Source organism: Anabrus simplex, chromosome 3, assembly GCF_040414725.1.
Source record: "Anabrus simplex isolate iqAnaSimp1 chromosome 3, ASM4041472v1, whole genome shotgun sequence".
In the NCBI taxonomy this organism is placed as follows: Eukaryota; Metazoa; Arthropoda; class Insecta; order Orthoptera; family Tettigoniidae; genus Anabrus; species Anabrus simplex.
The window spans coordinates 206,729,258-206,749,486 of record NC_090267.1 but is presented as its reverse complement, the minus strand read 5'-3'; the positions used below and the strand labels follow the sequence as shown (position 1 = coordinate 206,749,486).

Genomic DNA, 20,229 nt, shown 5'->3' with positions numbered 1-20,229 from the left:
GATATCACGTACTGTGGTGTAACCAACGTGGTTCCTCTCTAAGAAAGTTCTGTGAAAATTAATTATTCCATGCACATTGTGTGAAATTCTGTATTATTATTATTATTATTATTATTATTAAATTCATGGGGGAAATCTCTAGATCTTTTGAGATTAACACTAGTGTTCATCAAGGCGATGGGCTTTCAGCCATTCTTTTCAACTATGTTCTTGGTAAAGGTCATCCATAAGTGGAGAAGCACACAATCCAATAATGGTATTAGGCTGGGTACTGAATTGAAAGCAATGAAAATCAACTGCCTTGCTTTTGCATATAATGTGATCCTAATGGCAGATGACCTCAACATAGCTCACCTCCAGGTTGAAATATTACAAGAAGTAGCTAAAGATATAGGTCTCCAGATTTCTTTTCAAAATACTTAAGTAATGATGTCTCACCGTCATAATACCACTGCATTTCTCGATAACAAATATGGTAAAATGAAACACTGCATTCATTTTAACTGTCTTGGAGAGATCATTTCCTTTAATGCATAAGAGAAAGCAGCCCTAAAATATCAGGCTACATGCATGGAAACAGCTTTTCACCTATGAAAACCCACTTATCAGTCCACGTCAATCTCATGGCAGGACAAATACTGCCACTACACCACAGTAGTATTTCCTGATGCCTTATATGCTGTTGAGTGCTTGGCTCTGACACACCACAATGAGATAGAGAGGATCCAAATGAAAGAGAAAATTCCTACCAGAAGACATCCTTGTCCCACATAAATATTCTAAAGGCTAGTATACAACAAGCGACAAAGTTGCGGAACAAGTGTATCGCGACAAATTCCAGAGATGTCCTGTGACATTTTTTCCGTGTTTGGGACTGTCGCGATACAAAAGTTGCATGTCGCAGGTCTCCCATTCGAAATGGGATACATGATACAAATGTTGCGCAACATGATGTAGTCTGGACGCGTCGCGAGACAAAGTCCAGGGACATGCCGATACCAGTGTGGAGATAGCCACCACGTGTTGGTGTTGTGTTTCATGTTCTGTTGTTTTGCGATGGAAACTACTCTAAAAATCATTGAGCATTACACACCCTCCCTTGTCTTTGGGATGTTATGTCTACCGAGTATAAAAACAGAGAAAAAGGAGGGAAGCAATGAAGTCTCTGGAGAAAAAAAGATTCACAACATTAAAAGTACATAACACAATTTCCTGCACCATTCTGTGCCGATTCCTGTGGTGCAACTGGCTCTATAGATGTGGACGCGGGACATTGTATCGCAACAGTCTAGGGACAGTGTCTCGCAACTGTCCCCATACAATGTCCCGCGACTTTGTCGTTACGTGTGTACTAGCCTTAAGAACGAATATTGATTCAGGTCAAATGCAGAGCTCCACATCTGTTATGAGGAAGTTCTATCTTATATTTTTATCATCTGTCTCAAATGCCTAGAATTATTTATCTTCTCATGACTTGGAAATGTACTTCTTCATGGGCAACTTGCATTGAAGGAGGATCTGGTCAGTGTCACTGAAACACTAGTGCAAGAAAGAACTAAGTTCAGGACCTGGGTACATAGGATAAGGGATCTTCCAGAAAAAGTGAGAAGACAACCTGGCACAAAGAAGTCTGAAGAGCAAAGAACTGCATTCTCCATCAAGAAGAAAGAGTAATGGAAATCCAGGCAGGCTAACAAGTGTTAACAGAGGTCCTTAGAGGTTGAAACAATATGTTAAAAAATAATAATAAATAATCTTATATTAGGCAAATTAATCCTCAGTACCTAGAATCAAAAAGGGAGTTGCTGTAGCAGGTTCAAAAATGTGCAGTAGGGTCAGCAAAAAATATGCCAAAATAGATTTAAAATGGAATAGGAAACAACAGTCAACTATGACAGGGTGGGAGTATAACTCTTCAAGCAGTGAAAAAAAGGTTTCTTTTCATTAATCAAATAGTAATGGATTCAATTTTATAGAAATGGTTCTGATATATTCTTTACTGAGATAATGCATAGAAAATACAGAATATTGTAGTTGAAGTTGTAAGATGAGGTAAGAAGAAATTAATTTTGTTATATTATTTGTAGAAAGTACTCATTACAGCTAAAACTATACTATTTCAGGCATTCATGTAATTTGAAAATATGAGAAATATTTAATATTAATAATACTGCTGATAACAACATTCAGTTGATATTTGACTACGCAATTACGGTACATAATGAAACAATACCTTATGGACTCTATTTTGTACAATTCAAAGGGCCAAAATGATTTCAAATGTCAATTTATTTGGAGTTTTTCTCAGTAAGACTAAATCATACACAAATCTACAAGCAGAATGAAAAACTATAACAACTTGAAAATCAGGTACGTGAAGTATTGAGTCATTAAATTATTAAACATATTTCCATTTGAAAGTCAGGTACACACAACTATTCTGTATGTTAACAGAATTCTCTACTTTAAAATGAATGTTTTATTTTCAGGTGACGTTTAAGGCTATCTGAGCGAGTGAACACGACACAACACATGGGACAACGATGGTGTCCTGGGTTGTGTACTAAGTAGTGATTTTTCATGTTTGTAATGGTTTTTCCGCACAGTGTGCAATCGGCCAAGCCATCCGGCCGTCTATTGAATATTGACGAGAAATGCATTCTGTCATTCGCAGCAAATTTTGCATATGTCAGGCCTGGAAAAAAAAGAGAGAAAAATACCTAGGTCACATGTCAATGGACAGTCATCAGTAGGTTACAGAAAGATCTCTTTGCGAATTCTAAAACATGCAATTCTTTTACAACTATGTTGCTGATTAAAAAATAAAACGGGGAAAATATATACAGGTATATGAATTCAACAGAAATATTTATTAATTACCTTCAAAGTCATACAATCAAAATTTAGTAACATACAAAAACTGTCTACACTAATATATAAATTTGGCAAATGCATAAATTACATCAGTATGAAAAAGGACTGTTCTTCAATAAGTTTATGAAGTAGTACAACAAAGATACAAACTTCCATAGAAATATAAATTATGAAATCACTTGTAGTAACAAAGTATGACTAGAAGGAAGATATAACTTTAACATTTAAGAGCAAAATCTTTATGAACTAAAACATGATTAAATATAAACCTAATAGAACAATGTTTGAATTCAGAATAAAATGATTTTACATTTTTGGTATTTATCACAAAGACTCTTTTTCTCAGTTTTACTGAAAACAGGTCACATATCAAGTAATTATCTAACATCACTAAAAGTATGCTAAAGAACTGTATGTCATGTTGAAAAAAATAAAAAATAAAAATAATACCACCACCTTTCAAAAAGTTGCAGCTTATTGAAATATGGGATAGTTTCATGAAAAATTACTCCAGAAATTCCTATTAGATTTTTATGAGTAAGGTGAAAGGCTATCAAGCCCCTAGTGTTTACTTCAGACATAAAAGTGGTAGAATTGACTTCAACAATACTGAGAATTGTGAAACATCTTTTTCTTTCTTTTTTCTCTGTGCGAGTCCGGGGAATTACATGGAAAGGCGATAAAACAGTTGGATGACTCATTTGCCAAGAATTATATTACTTCATGTCCGGCTGATGTGATCTAATGCAGTAGCAATTAAGCGATAAGTCCCACAATTTCACTGGTACTGATAGAGTGTTCAGTGTGTTAGCTTTGAAACAGTGTAGGTTCTGTATGAAAACAAAAGTTATCATGTGCTTAATGAGTGGTGTATACAGTAGAACAAACATGTATTCACTGTGTTGTGCTATGTGAAGCATTCTTCTATTAGAGTGCCACTTTCGATTCATTCACAAATTTCCTGGCATCCTCCCTCCACATAGGTACGTAATTTAGTGAAAAAAGTTCCACACCACCGGGTCCGTTCTTAATAAGAAAACACGCAGGGGATAACTATTTTAAAAAGTTAAAGCTTAATGAAATAGGAAGAAAGGAGTAATGGTTACTTCATGCAAAATAATCTGAAGGCACGCACTGCTGATCAGTCTATGGAGATAATACAGGATGTTTTCGAAGATCGTGTGGTTAATTATCCTGCTAGATCTCCCAATTTAAATTCCTGTGATTATTACATGTAGGGGATGCTGAAAGGAAAAGTGTTTATGCCAAATTCTCATGCAAAAGAACATTGCACAAGTTATTTCAAACATCAAATGGACTGATATTTGCCATGTGTCTGCAAACCTGTTTACAAGGTGTCAGGCGTATTTGACAGCTGATGGACAACATTTTGAGCATCAGGTATAATGCCAGGTAGGTTTCAGACAAATAGGTTAACTAGAAATATTTTTCTATAAATGTGAATTGCCACTATGTAGTGGGGAGGAAAGCATGCATTATACCGGCTAGTGACCGAGTCATCGTGCCAGCCATGCCATGCTCTGAATGGGGCTGGAAACAAAAAAAGAGAGAGACCCTGCACTTGCCAAACACTTTAATCAACTTCAACATTCAGCCCACTGTTGAAGAAATTAAAGAAGTAATTGAAACTCCCAAAACTAATAAAGCTAGTGGAGAAAACAGCTGAGTTTTTAAATGGTCTCAGTCAAATATAATCAAAGGCCTACAATTAATCTCTGAAGATATATCGAAAATGGAGAAAATTCCAAAAGAATGGAAAGTAGCCTTAATAATACTCACAAGAAGGTGACAAACAAGATGTTGATTACTATAGAGGTGTATCCCTTCTGTCACTTGCTTACAAAATATTCAGCAAAATTCTGCTAAACAGAGTAGAGAGAGTACTCGATAGTCAATTGGGTGAATACCAGAGCGGATTTCAAAAAGGAAGACCTTGCTCAGAACAAACATTTAATCTGAAGTCCATAATCTGCCACAGATTAATTAACTTGAAAGACATAGTTGTAACATTTGTATATTTAAAAAAAAGCCTTCGACTCTGCAGATACAGAAAACTTGGATAAAATGATTTGGGAATTTGGAGATAAATCAAAATCGGCAAACTTAATATGTGAAACCATTTCAGACACTATATCAAAGGTAAAATTTATGGTAGAAATGTCAAATCTTTTCAAAATAAATACAAGTGTAAGGCAATGCGATGGTTTATCACCCATCCTCCTCAAATGCAACCTACAGAAAGTTTGGAATTTGGAAAGAAAAATTAAGTGAATGCAAAATTTTGGAGAAAATTGGGGAGAAAAGTTAAAGGTATTGAAATAAATTGTCTGGTATTCACAGATTAGATAAGCTTGAAATAAAAGAAAGAACTATTAATTAGAATTTAGAATTAAAGTGTTAAATATGGAATGATTCCAAGGAAAAAAAAAAAGTTAGAGAGTAGACTGAGAAAAAAGAAACACAGTGGAAGAAATATCAAAGGCTGAGGAACTGAAATTGGCATGTGGTCCCTAGCAGGCCATAACGGGAAGAAGATGAATAAGAAGAAGAAAGAATAGGAAGAAAAGAAGAAGAAAATAACTGCTAGAAAGCCAGTTTTCTTTTGTGAATCCACAGATTAGGAAGTTGTTAAATAACACAGAATTGGCAAAACTTTAACTGGAACTGCCTCCTGGGAATAATTTTAAAGCAGTAACCATTAGTTTTTGGGAATATACCATATATAAAATTTACCAACAATTATGATTTAGTAAGCAATCTCGTGGAGATCTATTGATACTTGCTTCTTGCCTCAAAAGAGACATTTCCAACTCTCAACTTGGTAGTTCTTCCCTGCAATTTTGGGTGTCATCACTAATGAACAATGGAAGAGGTTCATCGTATGACAAGATCTGCCATAATGGCAGAATACCTGGATGATGAGTAATGGATAGGTCGAATGCTTTAATAAGGAAATTGTTACAATGAAAAGCTGTTGTCGAGAAAGGTGGCGATCCATTCCTTATAGGAAATTATTGTTGATTTCTGAAGCAGCAAACTAATTTCTCGTAGATGCAGAGAAAGGTTTAAATTTGTTGTTTAGTTTCCCTAATAATAATAATAATAATAATAATAATAATAATAATAACAACAACAACAATATTTGACTGCTAATTCAGTATATGCAGTTTTTATTAGCAGTTATTTTACAGCAACTCAGAATGTAGCAGTATTCACATATCATTTACCTCGTACTTTTTGTCAAACTTTTGTCAAGTTACATGCAGTATTAAACTCCAACACAATACGGGCTGTGTGTTTAAAGTCTGGATTTTGTTTTTTCCACAGAATTCAAAAGTGCCTTTCTCTTTAACTAGCATTCTCGTCAACTGTTGAATCCCTTTAAACTGATCATTCAATGTTTATGGATAGAGGAATTATCTCCAGAAACCAACGAGAGAACTTCTCACCTGATGGAATATCATAAATGACAATATTACAGGTACACCTTTATATGTTTTATAATTTGAACATTGTAATTGTTACTAATGAACACGGTTTTTTCTTTGCAAGTTGCTTTACGCCGCACCGACACAGATAGGTCTTACAGCGACGATGTGATGGGAGAGGGCTACGAATGGGAAGGAAGCGGCCGTGGCCTTAAGTAAGGTACAGCCCCAGCATTTGCCTGGTGTGAAAATGGGAAGCCATGGAAAACCATCTTCAGGGCTGCCGACAGTGGAGTTCGAACTCACTATCTCCCAAATACCAGTTTTTTCTTTGCTCAAAGAGCGAGATATTATTAAGATGACCAGAATACAGTGAGAATGATATCAATGATCTATTGCCGTTCCTTGATTTTACAGGTTACCAGAAAGGAAATCGCTCATATGTTATAAAGGATAATAAAAAATTGTATACTTGAGAATTAATTGGCTTAGGTAAGTTTCTCTAACCAATGAAGTAATCTATTCAACAAATAAGAGAAAATAAAAGGAACTCTGAAAAAGGCAGTAAAATAAGACATAACAGTCTTAAATTCAGAAATGGCAATTCCATGCGAATGCAAGACTTAAAGATTCAACTGAGGCATCAGACAGAGTTGTGGTTCACCTTCATGTACGAGGAGCACCTTCACCTAGATTTAAGTAACGCATCCAGAAGATGTATATGGATTTGGAATTATGCAAATTAATAGCAATTGGTTTGTAAACTGCCATTTTGAAATTTCTCTAAATATCTCAAACATTTCTAGGAACAATGTACTGTAGAACAATAAGTTTAACAAAGAGAACGTGAAATAACTTTTGAGTGAAAAAGATGGTAAAAATAGATATAAAAGTTTTAAATTTAAAAATTGCATTTCCTTTGGTTTCAGAGATTTTTATTAAAATATTTCAAACTGTTTGAAAATGCAGCCATGCACAAGAAAAACCAAAAGTTGGATGATCAACATATTTTTAAATTTAAATAGCAGCTCTTCTAATGAAGCTACAGAAGTGTAAGGGGCGTCATTTTTTTCAGCATTTTAGTGGGCTTTTTGAGGTGTAACATTAGAAGGATTGTGAAGATATTTGTTTTCAAATTTGAAAAAAGTATGTCTTCAAAACAGTTAAAAAATTTTAGAAAATAGTTGATGCTATTGTTAAATGATCTACAAAGTTTAAAAGTGGGATGAAAATGGGTTCATGGTAAAAATAATTTACTACAAAATCCCTTTTCATAAAAAATCAGGGTATATTAACTTATGTGGAGTAACGGGAAGAATTAAAAAATAATTTCAAATAAAAAAAAAAATTGAAATAAGGAAAATAACACAAACATACTTGACATCTTACTGTTCAATGTAACTAATTGGGTAATGTCTCATTGGTTTGCAAAGTGTCATTTTGAAATAGCGCATAAATTCTTCTGGCTGGTGTCACAGGATTTACTGTAAGCAACATATCTTTAACAGGCATCCATAACACACCTGGCTTCCTTGGATAGGAATGTGATGGTAATGAAACAGCTAGATGAAGGAACGTCACTTTCACTATGAAGTTCTTCGTTTTCTCCATTACATAAGCTATCCATCAGTTCTTGTCATACACAATAGAAGTGTATTCATTCATGTCTGCTAACTGGAGTTTGGTGATCTTGTAACACTTACTTGTGATGGATGTGTAGTTTTAAAAATAATTTTTAGTTATTTGAGTCAACAGGTATAAAGACATATTGTTGAGTGCCCAACTGAAACGATCTATGAAAAATATTTCCAGCTCCACATAATCCTATGTCGTGAAAATGAAGTGAGTAGTAGAAATATTTTCTACTGTCCATTCATAAAGCTGGAGAGGGGCCGAGGTTTCACTTTCATAGGATTGCTCCATCTGTTTCTAGCTGCCAAACTCTAAACCATGCCACGAGTTCGGTCACAAGGTACTTTTTCATCTACAGTGGCTGAAAAATGCCTTAAAACACAAGGTGGCAAAATTGTTCTTACTTTTATACCGGATAGCACACCCAAGGTAACAGAAGATATGTTGATAGAAACTTTTCCAAATTTTGCAGTCAAAAAGTCAGTTTTCTTTGAAAGGTAGAAACAGTGACTGCTTTGCATTCTAGGCAATCAGAAATCACAACATAGATCAAATAATCAACTTCTTTCTCTCCTTACTAATATATTACAGAAAGGTGAATTGTGGCATGTCCAATCTACTAGCCCAGTGGTAAGACTGGGCTGTTTCTTGCACAACTGTATTGTAATTTTCTGAAAGCCAAGAATTAATGCAAATATGTATTCTTTTAAATGTTCCTTTATGTGATTAATGAAACATGTCTATTGTTTTGCAATAAAATTATGTCAGACTAAGAGCAACAGCTTGTTGCAAGTAAATTGATAAAATCTGCTGATGATTTCAGCAGTCTCTAAATTGCAACGGTGAACTGAAATTTTCTGAATGTGATCTTTTCCATTAGTTTTTCTTAAAAGTACTCTTTAAGGATGGTCCACACTGCAACATCATGAGAACAAGATGTACAATACTTATAATGCAATTTGCTGATTGCAGACTGGATATCAATTTTTGATAGGCAATATCTGTAGGTTTTAAATTCACCATTTGTCAATACTCAATCTGGCATTTACAATAATCAATTTCAGAATTTGATGGGTTGTACAAGCACACAAAGTGTGTGTATAACACTTGAACCTGCTAAAATACAATGCTTTAATCGAAGCTCAGTTAATACTGAAATGCCTTGAAAGGAAGCCAGATGTGTTATTGATGATTCACACATATGTATTATGTACAGTAAATTCTGTGAAACCAACCAGAAGAATTTATGTGCTATCTCAAAATAACACTTTGCAAACCAATGAGACATTATCCAGCCACTTCCATTGAACAGTAAGATGGTGATTTGTATTAGTTCCCTTACTTCAATTTTTCTTATTTAAAATTATTTTATTATGCTTTCCTTTGCAGCATATTAAGTTAATATACTCTGAATTTTGATGAAAAGGTCTTTGTTTTTTACCATGAACCCACTATCATTCCAATTTTGAACTTTGTAGATCATTAAAAAAATTTTTGGTAAAATTTGCTTTATGTAGCACAGACATAGATAGGCCTTACAATGACAAGATAGGAAGGAGCAGGAACGAAGCGACTTAACTTGATTAAGGTACAGTCCAGGCATTTGCCTGGCGTAAAAATAGGAAACCATGGAAAACTATCTTTAGGGCTGCCAACAGTGGGGTTTGAATCATTTAACACTAACTATTTTCCAGAATTTTTTGAAAATTTCTGAAGATACACATTTTTCAAAATTAATTTTTCAGTTTCAAATTACCCTTTTGATAGAAAAGCCCATACAATGCTGAAAAATGACACCACTCCTATTTCTATGGCTTAAATAGGAGATCTGCTGAAGTAATTTTAAGATATGCTGATCATGCCATTTTTTTTTCTGGATATATGGTTGTATTTTCAAAACAAGTTCAATTATACTGTCTGATAAAAAAAAATAATTGAAGCATTCAGAAGAAATGGCAATATGGTAATGTAACTTCGTACAAATACACACCATCAGCGGGTATGTAAACGATTAGAGTTGCAATTCTCTGAGACAGGTAGAATGGCCACCAGAGTGCCCAGATCTGGTAGAATATGTAAGGGACGTGAACAGAATCCATGTTGAGTGATCACTGTGAAGGACACAGAGAGGCCGTGTACTCGAGTGAGACAGCGTTCTCAGCACCTGACAAGAGTTTGAAAAGGGCCTCACTGTGGGTCTCCATTTGGCCGTCTGGTCGAATCGCGCATTATTCAGATTTGTGGGGCATTCAGATGTGACAGTGCCCTAATTTTGGACTGCACGGGAACGTGAGAGCAGGCATACTTGTTGTCAAGGTGCCAGTCGACCATGTCTGACCACCACAAGGGAGGATGCTGTATTGTGCATCAAGCACATCGTAACTCCGTCACATATGCTCCTGCCATCCGAGAACAAGTAATGGATTCCCTGCAACATTCTGTGTCATCCCACACCATTGGTCGGAGACTAGCAGCAACCGAACTAGGTAATTACTGTCCCATGTGTAAGGCTGCCATTAATGCAACACAAATGGCTGCGTTTGCAGTGGTGCCGTGACCGGAAAGCATGGACTGCTGATAAATGGCATTGCATTGTACTCAGTGATAATAGCGGTTATGCACTATCCCGGATTACCATCGTCTGCGAGCATGGCTGCGGCATGGGAAGAGGTTCCATTCTTCCAATATTTTGGAGAGGCACAGCCTCCTAACGTCATGGTGTGGGGAGCCGTCAGGTATGACTTCAGGTCATGACTGGTGGTGATTGAAGGAACTCTGATGTCATAAGATGTCACAATGGTACGTCACGGATATCCTGTGTCCTCATGTGTTACCTCTCATGCGACTGTATCGTGGTGCCATTTTTCAACAGGCGAATGCCCACCTGCACACGGCACGTGGCTCTATGAACTGTCCATGTCATGTTGAGGTACTCCGGTGGCCGGCTACATCCCCAGATTTGTCCCTGGTAGAACATGTGCGGGACCAACTCAGACATAACTCCGTCCCAGTGTCAGTATCCAGGATATCAAGGACCAGTTACAACAGCTGTGGGCCAGCGTGCCTCAGAGGATACAACGGCCTTATGACACCCTTCCCAACCAAATCAGTGCATGTATCCAGGCCACAGGGGATGCAACGTCATTCTGATGAGTAGGCCTCTACTGCCAACTTCTTAGTAAATTTGACTCGCTTTTGTAATCGCTGAAATAACATAACATACCCTCTCAACACGTGAAGTTTAGCTTAGAAATTTCATCAAAATCTGAGATGAGAGGTTAAATCAGTGTGCTGAATTGACATGGAAGGACTCCTGATTGATATTTCCATAATAAACATTACTAGCTTGTCTGTCAAGAAATGTAGTAAAGAGTCAATCTTTCAGGTGGTTGTGGAAACTGTTCACAAAACAAATGTTTTATTTTAAGCGTATGGCTTTTAGTGCCAGGAGTGCCTGAGGACATGTTCGGCTTGCATGGTGCATGTCTTTCTATTTGATTCCCATGAAGATCTGCACATCTGGGTGTGGGATGATTATGATGATGATGATGATAATGAGGTAGAGAGAGGGTGGAACCTAGTGTCAGCACATAGCCTACTCCAGACAAATAACACCAAAGGGTCTGTTGCAGGCTTAACGTCCCCACCCGACAGATGAATCACCAATAGTATCATATGCCCTCACTCCATATAATAATGATGCTTGTTGTTTAAAGGGACGTAACATCTAGGTCATCGGCCTCTACACTCCATATGAACACTGCAGAGAAGTTTGGAATTTAAATCCAGGCTTTTGGTACGCAATCTAGTGATTACAAGCTGTAAACCACCACCTCTTTTACCCTGCCGGCCAACATTCTGATGGTGAAAAATTTTCCCATCAACGGGATTCGAACTGGCTAACCACAGTGTCAAACCATGGAGACTTGACACCTCAACGATCATGGCCACCAGGCAGGCTACACAAGGGGATCATGCTGTGAAGGATGGAAATGTTTAGATATTTAGGATGAAACATGCAGAAAATGTCATGATGGTTCAGAGACTATCCAACAGGTAAACAACTCAAGGCCACACAGTATGGGCAAAAAAATGAAATGTTCACTGTAAAGCCCTGTTCTGTGATAAGAACTAGTGTATTGGGTTGTTGACAACAATGCCCCTAAGTGTAATAAAAAAGAAAAGCCACCAACATGTTTGACAACTTTTGGGCTGGGGTATCTGCCATTTGGGTGTTAAACATCATCTTAAAATAAGTCTTGAGTTAAAACAGGCAACTACAAAAAAATCTCTCCAAGGCTGGTCTAGAATGGGATTTGAGCAAATTTCTTTCTTCAGTTGTCCTAACAAACCTGGATGTACATAATTAAAAACTTAATGGCTAAGCTGGGAATAAAATCTGGGCTAATCAGATGATAATCTTACGGCTATCCACACATCAAAGTCAATTTTTGAAAATGTAAGCCATGAACTCTATTGCAATAAATCTGTCATGGATGCGAAAACATTTTCAACTAATAAATATGCATCAAATATACAATATATTTACAGGCACAATATCAGAAGTGGAGTGATCCACTTTCTGTGGAAACAGGTTGTTGCATTATGGATATCATTTAACACTAGTATTTCTAATCACAATAAAAAAAATATAATAGTTTTACTAAAAGGTACAGTATACACAACAGTGAATTATTTATTACAAGTTCTGAGAGTGATAATTACAACAAACCAGAAAACTCACCAAAGAGACAAAATAAATGAACATGACATTGTTAATTTTGAAGAGATTGCACAAAATGATAATGATCACACACCAGCCAAACACTAGCATGGATAACGTTAGTTTCCGGTTTGGGTTTTCGGATCTCTGATATACCACTTTCTTGATGATTTAAAGAACAAACCATATGCAAGTATATTTTATTTTACATCATTTGTTTCACACACCAGGTTTGTTTACAACATAATCTGTGCAATACAGAGAGCAAATAACAGATCATTAAATTTTCCTCCTTGTTCATTAACACTTAAGCACCATCTCCTCAAACACCAAACATGACTATCGAACACAGTTTCTTGTGCCATTACACAGAATGATGCCTGACGCATGAAAATATGGGATTACTTAATAATATATATAAATAAATAATAATAGAAAAGAACAGATAATAGGATAAACACGACAGATTAGTGTTGGAAGAGGTAGCAACAGAAGAGTGTGACTATCCTTCGGTGTTTTCGAGTTTGCCTTCGTCTTCTCTTTCTGGTGTTCCTTCTCCCCACACTGACCTGTCATTGTTTATTCCTTTTTATTACTAATTACTAAACGTTGAGAGCACTCCACACTTTAAAGAGACCATGATTAAACATGTTAATATACAGTACTACATAGTTGCCCCCTTAATGTGATGTTAACAATAGTAGCAGTTTTAATAAGAAGAAACACATTCATATGAGGTTTGATCAAAATTTTGAAATGGTACAGAAATATTATTATAAAATAACATTATAAATACTTCAAAAATGACAGGACAGAATAATTTTCAAATGTCATGTTCATAAGGGAATCTCAGTTCTTCTGATTTAAATAAGATGGAAATTTCTGCATTAACTCAGGAGAGAACATTAATAATATCTCTTTTCAGGAATAATATTAATGTGGAAACAGATGCGACCACTTGAAATTCAAGTTCGTACGGGAGTAGCTCAAGGATTGCCTCTATCACCTCTTATGTTTAATTTGCCAACTGATTTCATATTAAAGGAATTAAATGACTTAGAATATGCTTCTCAATTTGACTAAAATCTTGTGCAAAATCTCAACAGTGTGGCAGCACTAGGGTTTTCTGATATTTTGTTAATATCTAAAGATTAAAAATCAGCAGTGCTGATGATTGATACAGCTAGCCAATGCCTCTCCCAAGTAACGCTCACGTTGAATACTCCTAAATCAAAAGTGATTGTTATTGAAAATGGGCAAGTGACGAACACTGTTATTAGGACTGTCAGTGGACTGCAGGTTATCACCTATAAATAATCAGGAAAACATTAAATATTTGGGTGAAAACCGAGCAAACGGCCGTGCGGTTCGGGCTATGTAGCCATCAGCTTGCATTCGGGAGATAGTGGGTCCGAACCCCAATGTCAGTAACCCTGAAGATGGTTTTCCATGGTTTCCCATTTTCACACCAGGCAAATGCTGGGGCTGTACCTGAATTAAGGCCACAGCCACTTTCTTCCCACTCATAGCCCTTTCCTAATCCATCGTCACCATATGACCTGTGTGTGTTCGTGCGAAGTAAAGGGGGGGGGAACCAACAAAATAACAACAACAATAATAATAACTATCATCACGCATTGTAATCTCATGTCCAAACAGTACATGTCAATCTTTGTGGACTTTAAGAAGGCCTACAATTCGATAGACCGCAGAGTTCTGCTAAACATCCTCAACAAATTACGATGCTTTTCAACTGCATGCTCGAAAAGATCATTAGGATCTGGTGAACAAAATTTTTAGAAGCTGATTATAGTGCTGTGAGAATGGGAACAAAATCTAAGGGTATCATAACTGACTGTCTAGCATTTGCTGATGACATTGCCATTCTGTCAAACGATGTAGAAACTGCTAGGATGCAAACTGACCTTCTAAAAGAAATCGCCTAACAAACTGCCTTGCAGATATCTTTTGAAAAAAATCAAAGTAATGACTAACATCAAAGATGCCCCAGCAAAACTCCAGACAAAACACGGGAAGTATCTGGGCGAGATCATAATGAAAAATGGACTGGACAAAGAAGTACTTGCGGACCGAGTACAAAAACTTGAAATAGCCTATCAAACGATGCATTCAATCTACAACAAAAAATGCCTGTGCCAAAATACTAAATTACATCATTATGAAACTGTTCTGAAGACAGTAGTTATGTATGCAGACGAAATCCTATCCCTAAATGCTAATAAAGGACTCCTCGAAGAACTGGAGAAAAAGGAGCGCAAAATCATCAGAAGTATCATGAGATCCAATTATAAGAATGGAACCCATTATAAAAAGTCCAACAAAGAAGTGTACAGTAAAATAGAGAAAATTACAGAAACAATCCATAAGACGGGCACGATATTATGGTCATCTCAAACAAATGGATGGAAACAGGCTGACTAAACAGATCTTTCACTTTTTTTACTCCAAACTGAAAACCACAATGCCCTGGTTTATGAACACCAAAGAAGACCTCCAAAGGCTGCATGTAAAACCTGAAGACGTCTTCAATGGAGACCTCTTCCACAAAAATATACTGACGAATGGGATAAACCGAGACAAGAAGACAAGGTATCAACTGGACAGAGGAACGCAAGCTGGCCCACTCACAGAGAATGAGGGAATTCTGGGCTCAAAGGAAAGCGAAGCAAACTGCCAAATGTAACAAGACTTAACATGGTCCTAGATGGCCCCAACGAATAATAATAATAATAATAATAATAATAATAATAATAATAATAATAATAATAATAATAATAATAATAATAATAACAATAATAACAATAATAATAATAATAATAATACATATATTTGGTCCTCATCCCGAGGTGGTGCAGCTCTTTTCAGGCACACCCCCATTGGAGGTGAGCTGCATGTACCATTTCAACCATATACCAGCTCTCCTGCCATTCTTAAATTTCTGGCAGTACCGGGAATCGAACCCGGGCCTTCGAGGACGGCAGCTAATAACACTAACCGCTACACTACGGAAATAATAATGTTATTTGCTTTATACTCGACTAACTATTAAGGGTTATAAATTTCATGTTGTTGGTCTGTACTGAACTGAGAATAACACATGAGTAACAACACAGTAAAGGTTTCCACCTATTCAATACAAAATATATTCACAATATTTTAAAATTACATGGAACTAGTTTTGACCCATCTAGGGGTCATCATCAGCTACATCAAAGCAAAGATCACTCTTGACGAAATCCTAAGAACATGTTAATTTTAACAGTAAGATTATTATGGAATAACAAGTGAATGTGGTAAATGAAAAGAGATGTTAGTATGGGACAGGTGAGTAATAGCTAATAAATATACAAGGAATATACATAAGAGGTTTGGAACAAAGTATAAAAGGGGGCTTAGTGTTGTAAAAATTATATAATCATGGAAAACAGTAAGTCCTTATAATGAAGAATGCAATGTGAAATGATACATATAAAATTATATATGGCTTAGGAAGAGTGGAGGTGGTTTAGGAGGGGAAGAGGGCTTAAGGTGAGGTTGAAGGGTGCGGGAGAAAGGGTAACTGTCTCGGAAAAGTACCTTTGATTAAATTTAGGATTGAGTTTTGGTTGGCTGCATTATTGTTTCTGAGGAAAGTGATAAATAGATCGAAGAGTATGTTGGGTTTCTCTGAGATTTCATTGAGATTGTGACTGGCATTAAAGTATTGGTCTAGGTGTATGTAGTAATTTTCCATTATGTCGAGTAAAGGGCCCTTGTTTGCTAATACGAGGATGTCCATGTCTTGTTCGATATTGGTGAAATTATGGTTATAATCTTGCATGTGTTGGCCGATGGCTGAAAACTTGTTGTATTTTACTGCGTTAGTGTGCTCGTGGTATCTGATATTGAAGTTTCTACCGGTTTGCCCGATGTAGGTTTTTCCACAGGTGTTACATTTGATCTTATAAATTCCTGATTTTAAAAAACTGCTGGTCCTGTTGATGTGTGAAGTATTGTGTAATACGTTCATGTTCTTATAGTTGGTTTTGAAGGCTATTTTAACACCTTGTTTCTTAAAGATATTGGTTAACTTGTAGATATCATTGTTGAACATGAAGGTGGAAAATGTTAGAGGTTTAGTTGTTTCTTTTTTGAGGGTAGTTTTTGGGCGATATTTATGTTTATTGATTATCCTTTCTATATAATGGTTGCTGAAGCCGTTGAATTTTGCGATTCTGCAGATTGTGTTGAGTTCGTTCTTTAGATCTTTCTTGGACATACAGTAGGTATGCTGAAGGCTCGGTGAACTAGGCTGTTGTATGTGGCTCGTTTGTGGGACTGGGGTTGCACTGAATCTTGGTGAATGGTGGAGGCTGTTTGAGTGGGTTTTCTGAATATTTTATAACTGAAAGAATCTGAGTTTCTAGTGATGGTTAAATCTAGAAAGTTGATTTTTAGATTTGATTCGGATTCTAGTGTGAATTTGATATGAGGATCAATATTGTTGAGTCTTAAGAGGGTGGTGGATGCGTTAATTGATTTCTCATTCATGTACTTCAAGTTTTTTGTCCAGTGTGGACTGTTTTGTGGCTAGTATATCTGATAACTTTTAGACAAAGCTAATTCAGTCAAACAGATTGGAAATCGAGAACCTGAAAACGGAATTTTGGCTCAGTTCCATCCTCCTTTGATCAATCTCTCCAACGTAACCTTGGATGAGGATGAAAGTGCTATTCTCGAAAAAGGTCCTAAGCACAACTGGCCATGTCCAAATCCCGTCAATACGGTTACAAAACTTGTCATTGAGTCAGAGATGGCTATTAGTAAAATGCCACATGACCTCCAAGAGGAAGTCAGATTTGATGTTAAAAAGCAACTTGAAAAAACTTTTCTTTCTGATAAACGTGCATTAGCCCCTAATAATAATAATATTAATAATAATAATAATAATAATAATAATAATAATAATAATAATAATAATAATAATAATAATAATAATAATAATACAGATCTTTATAAAGTAAATAAGAAAATTCAGGCCCTCAAGAGGAAGGTATCTGCTAATAACCTTACCATCACAAAAGCTGATAAGGGCAATACTACCGTAGTTATGGATAAAACGGAGTATACACAGAAAACCAAAGCCTTTTTTAATAATGATTCTTTTTCAATTATAAAGAAGGACCCTACACCAATCATTCAAAGACAGCTAAAACAAATCCTGAAGGATTCTTCCTTCCTTTTTACGGAACAAGAAAAACAAAAGTTAATAACCATGAACCCGAGTTTGCCGACAGCGAGATCACTTCCCAAGATTCACAAGGCCGGTGTCCCCATTCGACCTATTATAAATTACAGGCCCAGCCCTCTTTACAAGCTAGCGCAGTTTATTAAAACGTTTCTTGATAAAAATTACAAGTTTTCTTCGAACAACTCAATTAAGAACACCACAGAATTAATTAATAAACTGGATAGTTTTGTTCTTCGTCCTTATCACACTATGCATTCTTTCGATATAGTTAACATGTTTCCCAGTATAAGTACCAAGGAGCTTCTTCCTATCATCAAGAAGAATCTTCTTGCCAATAGTCAACTAAGTAAACTGGAAGTTTTAAATTTTATGAGTCTTCTTAACTTGCTAATTAATAATAATTACTTTACTTTTGATAATACCATTTATAAGCAGAATGGTCTGGCAATGGGGTCACCGGCCTCCGGGATTTTAGCAGAGATTTACTCAGACCACTTAGAAAATAATGCTATAAGCAAAAATTTATCCTTCAGTAATATTTATTTCTGGGCCAGATTTGTGGACGATACCTTCGTAATTCTAGATGAACGGTCCACAGATGCAAATCTTAACAGTTTAGATCAGAATATAAAGTTTACCTCAGAATCCGAGAATAATAATCGTTTGAATTTTTTGGACCTAACGGTTACTCGTTCACTTTCTTCCTTTTCATATAATATCTATAGAAAGCCTACTCAGACTGCTATCACCATCAGAAACGATTCTTCCCATCCTCAGGCCCATAAAAATGCCGCATATAATAGTCTGGTTGACAGGGCCTTTAGAGTTCCTATGTCGAAAAAGAATCTGAATAAAGAATTAAATTTAATCCGGGCGATAGCTAGAAACAATGGTTTTAAGAATGCTTTCATTGATAGAATTGTTAACAAGTTTAAGTACCGTCCTAATACCACCCTTTCGAGAGAAAAACCCAAAGTTAATAATTTTTCGACTTTTATATTTACAAATAAAATACACAGCATCACCAACATCTTCAAAAAGCATAACACTAAGATTTCTTACAGAACTAATAATAGAAGTATTGACATCCTGCATAACTCCACTTCATTAAATAGAAATAATGTTTTTCATAGTTCTGGAGTATACAGATTATGCTGCCATGACTGCAGCAGTTCTTATCTTGGACAAACAGGGCGTAACTTTAAAATTAGATATGCGGAACACGTTAATGCCGTTAGGTACAATAGGTTTTCAGCAATGGGGCAGCATATGAAAGATTTTCAACATAATTTTACTAGCATTGATCAGGATCTCACAGTTTAAATTATTTATTTATTTATTTATTTATTTATTTATTTATTTATTTATTTATTGATGTCTTTGTTTGTGGTGAAGTTAGGGCTCTTGGCCCTCTCTTACACTTAACCACATTATGCGGCTTAATACTGAATCCAAACTTAATATTCAAACTTAACACAGTGTATATAACATAATAGTAATATAACTTAATATAGTCTAAAACTAAAAGATTACATCCTAAGTCAAAAATTAGAAAAATAAATTCAATATTAACTACTCTAGGTGGAATTCATATAACAGTAATTTATGTAAACTTTTGGGAACTATTTACTCCAGACATTCACTCACACATTCACACATAACTACATGATATAGCCTACGTATTCAAGAGGAAATCTTTAGACTGTCTTTTGAAGGTAATTAATGAGGAACAATTTCTAATTTCAGGGGGTAAAGCATTCCATATTATAGGTTATTAATAAAGGTACTTTGCTTGACATCACTGAGAGCTGTTTTATTCACCTGCATCAATATTTTAATGCTGGTTTGAATCTTAATGATATTTCTGAGAAACCCAGAGTATTGTTTGATGTTTTGATAGCGTTCCTCAGACTCAGAAAAGCTTCCAATAGCAAATTAGTTTTTCATAGTATACAAAAAACGTTCTCACGCCACGCCCTCTCGCCGCATTGCTCTGCATGATTCCCCTCCCTCCTTCATTGCCATTGGCTCCGGGCCCCTCCTACTCCTTCTCAGTGCCTCCCTTGTTCTGCTTCCCCCTCCCTTCCCCTCCAATGCGGGTGCATTGGTCACGGTGTCTTGCGGCTCTCAGTGTCTTCCCTAACGTCTAGTAACACATAATATATATGCTCCCAAAGGTGAGTCTCTTATTCACGTAAAAAAATTTTTACGGCAAGATTTAAAAAAAAAGCCTTTCTTGACATTCTTTTCTTTTTTTATTTGCTTCAGGTCCTAATTTGAACCGAGAACAGTACCCTGGA

General features: G+C 36.0%; 1 protein-coding gene across 8 annotated transcripts in view; it reads right to left on the bottom strand.

The window, feature by feature from the left end:
* The window catches only part of LOC136866151 (protein tramtrack, beta isoform), a 625,536-nt gene that overhangs the window by 236,342 nt on the left and 368,965 nt on the right, over positions 1-20,229 (bottom strand). Inside the window, exon 5 of one of the 8 annotated variants that reach the window (XM_067142867.2) lies at positions 2,366-2,695. The exons of the other annotated variants lie outside the window; for them this stretch is intronic. Within the exon in view, the coding sequence (XP_066998968.1) occupies positions 2,466-2,695 (230 nt within the window). The 3' untranslated portion in view covers positions 2,366-2,465. Of the gene's footprint in view, positions 1-2,365; positions 2,696-20,229 lie in introns of those variants that run through there. 8 annotated transcript variants of the gene reach the window in all.